We start from the raw sequence: 9,481 nt of genomic DNA, 5'->3' as shown, positions 1-9,481 counted from the left end.
ACGATTTGACTGAGGACTGGTGAAACCGGATGGCAACACCAGGCTCCAGTCTGATTATATATATATATATACATACACACACACACATGTATGTATTATATATTACACACACACACACATGAATACTACCAGTTACAGGTTTTCTGCATGTAAGTGTATGTTACATACAGGCAGGCATACCCATCGTGTGAACATGTGCGTGCATGCATATATATGTATGTTTGTGTGCATGTGCACATAAACACACATGCACATTTATAATACTTAAAGAAAAAAAAAAAAACAAAGCAAAATAACTTTTTCGAGTAATAATGGAAATATAGAAATAGAGGTACACCAATCACCACATATATTTACACATGTTGATTAAAACAATGCCCATACTCTGAAATTGTAAAAAATAGAGCATCTATTTTCATTTTTAACCAGTGTTATTCTTATTTTATGTTCCATTAGAAAGAACTTGTGGAATAAAAAAAAAAAGAAATACGAGGTGAGAGGGCCAATAAAGGGAGTTAACTGGGAAATTTCATTTTTTTTTGCTTTTTTTTTTTTTTTTTTTTGATATTTCGTAAAATTACAAAATAATATATTCATTTCTTTGGTAGGCGTTGGTCATATGTCTCTCGATTCTGTAAATTTCATGGCAAATGATGGGCTTCAATTTTATACGATTAAGAGAATAAAATCAAAACACCACAGTTGGCAAATAATTAATATTTTTCCTTATTTTTTCATGGGGGTGGGGAAAGAGAGACATGGGCAGAGTTGGATCGGGGATATTTGTATTATTCTAGAAAGTTATTGTTAAATGTGTCATATTCTTCCTTGACAAATTATACGTGTGTGTGAGTCTACATAGAAACATATTACATGATATATACATACATATATATATATACATACATATACATATATATACATATAGTATACTGGAAGCCAAAACTCCACAAATCAATATTCTAAGTATCTCATTTCTAATATTTTAGGCTTCGTCATAAACAAAACAAAGGAAAATGATGAAATACATATTTAATAATAACAGGTTTTAAATAGTTTAATGTTATGATGATGACGATAAGCTTTTGATTGGATGCAGAAAAATGTTAGGATCTCATTAATTAGCAAATGAAACTGGAGTGCTTATGGAAGGCGGGTGTGAAGTAAATATATATATATATTCAGAAAATAATAAGTAGGTGTGTAGAATTGCAGATGTATAATTGAAAATATTATAAGCATCCTTGCATTATAAAAACATTGCGTTCCTGAAAGCTTTTGAATAATTCCATAACGTGAAACTTGTTTCTATTTTGGGTAATGTAATTCCTTATTATGGCAAGATTTCCTGGAACTTGATGTTTCTGTAATGCTGGGAATATCTATAATTATGAATTATTAATATATATGAATAAAGATAGTGCAGAGGATGACAAGTTCAAAAAGAAGTTATGTTTTGTTTTTGAACTTGTCAAACTCTGGAACATTTTTAGAGTAAAGAATACAGTACTCAAAGATAAATTTTAGACTTAATAAAACATTTTGTTATAGGAAACTTCGCTGTAAACATTTTTGGTGTAGGAAAATTTGCCATAAGAAAAAAATTGCAAAATGAGACAAAAATAGCTGTTTTCTTAAAATGACAACTTCATCAACTAACCTACCAATTAGAGAAAGGTAATTTCTTTAAAATGAGTTCTCTAGTTTGCAGTCTAATTATCTGCATCTCTTATGGCAAAATTTCCTATGGCAAATTTTTCCACAGCAAAAGTGACTATGGTGAATTTTCTGGACATGATTTAATCCACAATTGTTAGTTTGAAAAGATATATTTTGTCTAGCAGGACCTAAAGAACCATATTTAGGAAGAGCTAATTTATAATTTATGGTAAAAAAGGAAGGAAGGGGAAAAGAGAAATTAAAACTGTATGATGCAAGCAACTTAAAAATTGAAAGGAAAAAAAAACAACTTAATATTAATAAGGAATAATTTCTAGAAAATGCAGATGAGGGCAAGAAGCTTCAATAGTTTCTAAACAATTTTAGTATTATATATTTGGGAGGTTTATAATGGAGTAATAACTACTTATGTGCATGGTGCAATCCCCCAAATAAATAATACCATGAAAATTTTAAAATTGTAGGAAATTGTTGGATCTCAATACCATCTATGTTATATTTTCCTAATCTCCACTTGCAGGAGAATTCTTGAAAATTCTTTCCTTTAAATTTCTAAGTTATTTCCCTTGCACACTTCACATAATTTTAGCTCTGAATTTACATTTTTCTCTTGTGTATACTTTTAATTCTAGCTTACGATTCATATTTTCATTTATACTCATGCCTTTATACACACCCGTTTGTTTTTGTTATCCAACTTCACTCTCTCTTCTTGGAATGAATTTTCAGCTAACAGTTACTTTTATTAACTAAAGAAATCAAACCGCTTTTTCTGAATCCAGCCAGAACATATATGACATTCAAATATTTCCTGCATTCTACAGGTAAAATATATACCGTTTCCTTTGGTCCGTAGATAGCAATTGTTTAAAGATCAGAAACATAAAAATCAATAATTTGTGAAGGTGCAGCTTCCAGTAAATATACTAAATAATACTTTACTTGCAGTATTGAGTGCTTTTTTCCTCCTTGTTCACACTCAAGTGGGTTTGTGTGTGTGTGTGTGTGTGTGTGTGTGTGTGTTTGTGTAAATGAGCATACATACATATAAGTATGTATGTACATACACACAGACCTGTATGTATAGTTGCTCAGAATATGACATCATTATTTTATCTTAATGTTTGTGTGTTTATGTGTAAGTATTATATATAAATATATCTATTATATTATATATAACTGATGTAATATATGCAGTAAATACATATATACATGTTTCTGAGTATAGATGTAATTACTATACATAATTTTATACATCCAGATAAAGCTGTTACGAAACGGTCACAGAATGACAAGACATTCATCATCTTCCTGTCAAATGAATTGCTATGTATACAACCTGTGATCTCCTTGGGCAAGTTTCTCAGCTCATGAATACATTCACATTCTAATAATAAATTCACCATGGAAATGTGAATATATGTGCAATTTTACAAACAAAAATTCCATCATCTTCTAAATATGACTATGATGATGATTATTTTGATGACGGCAGTTGGTAAGCAGCATTCTAGTATTGTGAAGACTAACTTCAACAATTAAGTAAATATTCAGATAACAGCTCGAGTTAGTTCCTTGAATACCCTCATAACTAAAAGTCAAAATTGCCCATTCACATACAACTTCCCATTCTATGTGAATATAACTACCTACATAGCAAAGTTACATTCACAATTGTTTATAATTTCTACCAACATGAGAACATCCATCCATGCATACATCCATACATACATAAGCAATAAGTAACAATAATTTTTGCTGTTAATGTATGCGTTTGGCACAGAGTAACTGGGCACCAATCTACTATGGTTCATGCTTGGCATAAAGCTATCTTGGTACTGAGCTTCTATTGGTACAGAGAATCAAATGTCTGAGATTAACAGAGACGACTGTCTCAGATATACTTATAATTTAATTTGGATAAGAACCATACTGTATCGATGCTGTCATGCAGCGACTATTTATACAGCGTGACAGTTAGGATATGTCACATTCCATTTTACTGTCAATTCTGCTCATAACTAATGAAATAAATTTAAAAGTGGCTTTATTAAAGTAAGTGAAACTAGACTTAGTGCAACTAAGCAACTGTGCCCCAAAAATTTACAAGATGTCAGCAACCTAGAACAGTGTTTGAGGTCTAGAGAGACAGCTGACACAGTTAATATTGAAATTAATCTGGTGAGAGGTGCTGTGTATGTTGTAACTCTTAGTAGCAGCACAAGAATCCTTGGTACTCTGTGTGGAAGCTCAACTACAAGGGATCTAGTTTCAAACAGGATTTCACAGCTGTAAGCATCTAAGGAGCTCATCTATTTTAGGGAAGAACAACAACAGGGGACTAAAGTTAATTATTATATTCACCTGTTATGCAATCATGAGGCAACCAATATATTTTATGAACATCAGGATTTAATGATTAATTAGTAAGTGGCCTTTTATTTAGCTTCCATAAAATAAGGGACAGAGAAGAGTTGAAGGATTTTAATGAAAGTCACAGCGTAAGAGCCAGTGATGCGATATGAAGGTGCCAACTTGGAAACCAATTGTCAAACACCTTGCAATAAGGTTTCTGATTATGTCTACAGAAGATATTAACTGAGAAAGCAACTGGATATCATAAGTATTGATGCAGTGTATACTTGTATATATGTATATGTATGTCTATCTGTCTATGTGTGTATATATATATATATATATATATAAAACACATGAATCTGTAGCTTTACTCTTGTGCTACTCTTGAGTTTAATATTTGGTAACCTGTCACCTAACAAGTGTATAATTTGTAAGAATAACACAGGCTGTAGGATAGATTACTGAACAATAAAACTCTAAGTAACAACCTACAAACTGAAGCTTCACTTAAATACCACATCCATTTGGTAATTTCACTAAAACACATGCTATCATTATTATTATTATCACTATCATTATTATTATTATTATTATTGCTGTTGTTGTTGTTGCCAGCATCACTGTAATCAATTAGCTGCAAAATGTTTTGTATGAAAATTCTGTAATGAAATTTAGGAAAAAAGCTGTTATTTCAGACATTCAAAAATAATACAACTTGCATAGAATATCTTTGGTTGTGCCCTTCTAAGACGGATATATCCATGGTGAGATATATCTATGATGAGATAGATATATATTTTCAAAGAAAACATTGCCCAATAAGACACAAACTTGTTTTGTACAGAAATGCTTTTGGATAGTTTAAATAAGCATTTTTTTTTCTTGCTTTGGGTATTTGTTGTGGGGTATAAAAAAAAAAAAAAAAAGAAAAGAAAATGAGTTTAGAACAAAATTATAAATAGCAGCTCTGTGTCTTTGAATAGGTGTGTGTACAAACATATATATATATATATTTGTTTGGTTTCATGGGTTAGAAGAACTGAATGTGTGTGTGTGCAAATACGTGTTTGTATTAATTGTGTATAAAAGAGTGAAACTGAACTTTCATTTAGAATCTTGTGGAGAAAGAAGAAGAAAAAACATGGTAAAATTAATAAAGAAAAAACAAACTACAAACACACAGAATCACACACACATACCCCCACAAAAAAAAACCCCACAAGCATCCCTTAGCAAGATTCCAAGTTGCCTGTGCCCCCATCCCATCCCCAGACCTTTGACAGTTTTGTATTTTGATGTTGATATTGAAGTGAATACATGACGAGTGTTATCGTTGTTTTTTGTTGTTGTTTACAAGCATTCCATTGATGGGCAGTGTACTGTAGACGGCTGGCGTACACGCATAGAATGTGACGTTTCGGAAATCATAAGCGGCAGTCATATGGAAGCCCATATTGGTGTAGGCAATCACATACTCACACAGAGAGAACCAACTGAAGGCTGAAACAGAGAAAGAGAGAAACAAAGTGAGTGAGTGATCAATTGAGTGAAATATAGATTGATTGAATCGCATGTGGAGGTGTATGGGAAATAGAGTGGAGGTAGAGTGGAGGTAGAGTGGTGGTGGTGGTGGTGGTGGTGGTAGGGGAAGAAATAGGGATAGATTCTGCATTTCAATGGAAGATATCATCATCATCATCATCATCATCAATAATAATTTTATCTTTTATCTTTTACTTCTTTTAGTCATTGGATTGCAGCCATGTTGGAGCATTGCCTTGAAGTGTTTAGTTGAACAAGTCAACGCAAAGTACTTGTCTTCTGTAATTATTCTATCAGTCTCTTTTGCTGAACTGTTAAGTTACAGAGGTGTAAATGAACCAACACTAGTTGCCAGGTGATAGGAGAAGGTGTCGAGACAAACACACACACACAAATGCATGCACGCACACAAATATGTACATACAATGGGTTTCCTCACAGTTTCCGTCTACCAAATTCACTCAGAAAGCTTTGGTCAGCTTGAGGCTAGAGTAAAGGAGACACTTGCCCAAGCTGCCATACAATGAAACAATACCAAAAACCAGAGGTAGTAAAGCAAGTTCTTCAACTACACAGCCACATTCTGTGCCTATGTCCACTTCTTTTGGGTTGGACAGATCTTCTCCAACACAATATCTCAATACATGGTGCATTCCTTCATTATTACCTTTGTGTAGGACTCAATACACAGATCAGCTTTCACCATGTCTGGCCATGTCTTCTTTGATCTTTGTTCACAGTTCCTGAATCTCTTGGCACCAGAATGATTGGAAATGGTTGTTTGGATGCTGATAATTTGACACAGCTGATTGGAGATTCAGCCTGGTTTGGCAACAGTACTTTTTGGCACTGGAAGCCAAAACACACACACACACATGAACAGAAACATAGACATACAGACAGGAAAGAGTGAGAGAGAGAGAGGGAAAGGCCTCACAGTTTCTTCACTGAACACCGCTGACATAAACACCTTCCATTTCCTCATACACGATGAAGGGGAAATGTGCTTATACACATAAAGAGAGGGAGAGAGAAGGAAGGGGGCAGAGGGAGAGGGGGAAGGGGGAGAGAGAAGGGAGGGGGCAGTGGGAGAGAAAAAAAAACATAAAAACGTCTGATATTAGATAATTCAGTTTTAAGTCAGTGACACCAAAATGGTTGTGCCAAGATGTCTCAATTTCCTGTTACTGCTTGACTTACCTGTCATTAAATATAGGTATCTCATGCCCATACCTAGATATATATGCATCACAGAATCTCCAAAAGCTAGACTCCAATACCCATGCATTGTCTAAGCCTAATTAGATTATGAAGAAAACCAAACAAAGCCAATGTGATTCCTACAAACTACGAATCTACAAGAATGAAGGCCAGAAGAATGAGACTAAGCAATAAATAATTCATAATCAAACATAACAAAAGTGTATTCCCATCAGCAGTTGCCAAACAGATAGCACTATGGTTTTGACACCTGGGCAGTACTGTTCAGTCCAGCAGTGTCAACAGCGCAAAACATATAAACACTAGCTGGGAATACACCAGCTTATTAACTACAAGTAATTACATCAGATTAAACAAATAATGATAACTTATAGCTACAAAATAGTATCAGTAACAAAGCATTAATTCCAAAAAGGACATTCAAACAAAAACCATAAATGTAGACAACTGGATATTTTGTTTCTCAATCAACATCTCATCATGAACATGACATCACATGCAAAACAAGCCTAATAAAGATTTAGTGGACATCTCGTAAATAACATCTTCAAACAATGTACAAGGAAAAGGACAGGCTGAGATCAATATCTATGAAACTAGTTCAATACTATGAAATAAAATTTAACCAAATAAATTGCTTGTTAAAAGTAAAACAATAAAAAAGGGAAATAGAATGAAATTAAATTAAAAAATTATTTATACATACATTATATATATATATATATAATTAAAATAGATATATTCTAGCTATAAAGAAACTAAATAATCCATTGTAATTAGCAGCTAACAAGCTTGTTTTATATATATATATGTATACACACACATATACACATGCACGCACACAGGCAGAGCAAGAGATAGACAGACAGAAAAAGAGAATCAAAAGTAGAAACAAAGAAGAGTGATAAAGAAAAACATCAATAACAGGATTTGAACACTGGACCTTTCTTTCTAATTTTTTTTTTTTATGGTTTAAGCAGAGAAAAGGCAGTGGCCATGGGTTTTTTTTTTTTTTTGTAGAGTCTCCAAGACAGGTGGAGGTAGAGGAGGAGGAGGACAACATGGTTTGTTACAGTAAGGGGAAGTATTGTCTCTTACTGGATATCAACTTTGGATATTTTACAGCAGAGTTGACTCTGCTAAAAGCAGCCAAGGGCCATGGTCGTGGTGGTGGTCATGGTGGTGGTGGTGTTACGTCAAGTGACAGACCAAACATTTTGTCTGATGTACTGATGATGCTGCCAACTTGCAATAATAATAATAATAATAATAATAATACCTGAAATTTGAGGGGTGGGGGTTAGTCGATTACATCGACCCCAGTATATAACTGGTACTTATTTCATTGACTCCGAAAGGATGAAAGGCAAAGCCGATCTCAGCAGAATTTGAACTCAGAACGTGAAGACAGACAAAATACTGCTAAGCATTTTACCCGGCAAATAATCCTTTCTAGTAAAGGCACAGGGCCTGAAATTTGGGGGGGAAGGGGACCAGCCGATTACATCGACCCCAGTGTTTCATTGGTACTTAATTTATTGACCCTGAAAAGATGAAAGGAAAAGTCAAACTTGGCGGAATTTGAACTCAGAACGTAAAGACAGATGAAATGCTGTTTAAGCATTTTGCCTGGCGTGGAAATGGTTCTGCCAGCTCACCACCCTTATAATGATGATGATGGTGATGGTGATGGTGGTGTTGGTGATGATGATGATGATGATGATGATGATGATGATGATGATGATGATCTAGGTTTTGAAGAAAACTGTTGTTGGTGTTGAGATTATTGATGCCAGAAAGTAAGTGACAAAGAAAGAGAAAACTGGTTATTCCTTCATTTTGACCCATGAGAGAAATAAAAGGTATGTTCCCAAGCAGGATTTGAATGTAAAGCTTATAAAGCAGAGAGCAACAAGAGCAGAAGTGACACAGAAAACTAGTTTTGTTCAAAGTTCAATCAAGCTCAATGGGATAAACTATGGACAATAGGATACGAAGATATGCTTGTTTGTAGATTGAGCAATGGCAAGTAAGTGTGTGCATGTGTGTGTGTGTATATATAAATACACAAACGTATGTACACACATACAATCACATAAAATAAGAGAGAGAAAAGGAAAGAAATAAAGACAGAAAGAAGCAAAAAAATTAACACAATGAATGAAATAAAATCAATTCACCCCACCTCACCCCCACACCCACAAGAAAAATAAAACCGAAAAAGATAGGCTAACAAATTATAAAAAGTCAAACAAAGAGTGAAAAGTAATAAAATTCAGAATATATATATTAAAAATTGCATAATAAGAGAATAAGAGAAAAAGCAAAATGAAGCAGAAAGATTGATTAAATAACAGAAAGGAGAGAGAGAGAGAGAGAGAGAGAGAGAGAGAGAGAGAGAAAGCATATTTTTTACCTAAAGGTTCGCAGTGAAAACGGTGCTTCACAAAGAAAAACAAGAGACCAGCAGTAGCAACCATTATACTGCAAAACATCAGCACTTTCCACTTGAAAGATTTCTCATCCTGAAAGGAAGAAGAATTAAAAAAACAGGTTATATTTGGTTAAAACAGTTTACAAGCACTGTACATACCTACATATATATACATATGTATACACACACACATGTATGAGTGTGTGTGTGTATATATATTTTATATATATATATATATATATATAT

The 9,481-nt window shown here is 33.6% G+C and overlaps 1 protein-coding gene across 1 annotated transcript in view; it reads right to left on the bottom strand.

The window, feature by feature from the left end:
• Positions 1 to 525: 525 nt before the first annotated feature.
• The window catches only part of LOC106867778 (post-GPI attachment to proteins factor 2-like), a 99,855-nt gene continuing 90,899 nt past the window's right edge, over positions 526 to 9,481 (bottom strand). The window contains exons 4-5 of the mRNA XM_052972556.1: positions 9,218 to 9,326; positions 526 to 5,538 (exon numbers count right to left, since the gene is read on the bottom strand). Coding sequence (XP_052828516.1) covers positions 5,366 to 5,538; positions 9,218 to 9,326 — 282 coding nt within the window. The 3' untranslated portion in view covers positions 526 to 5,365. The remainder of the gene's footprint in view (positions 5,539 to 9,217; positions 9,327 to 9,481) is intronic.

This window comes from Octopus bimaculoides, chromosome 13 (genome assembly GCF_001194135.2).
Source record: "Octopus bimaculoides isolate UCB-OBI-ISO-001 chromosome 13, ASM119413v2, whole genome shotgun sequence".
In the NCBI taxonomy this organism is placed as follows: Eukaryota; Metazoa; Mollusca; class Cephalopoda; order Octopoda; family Octopodidae; genus Octopus; species Octopus bimaculoides.
Note: the sequence above shows the minus strand (reverse complement) of the source record. Positions and strands in the feature narration are given on the sequence as shown.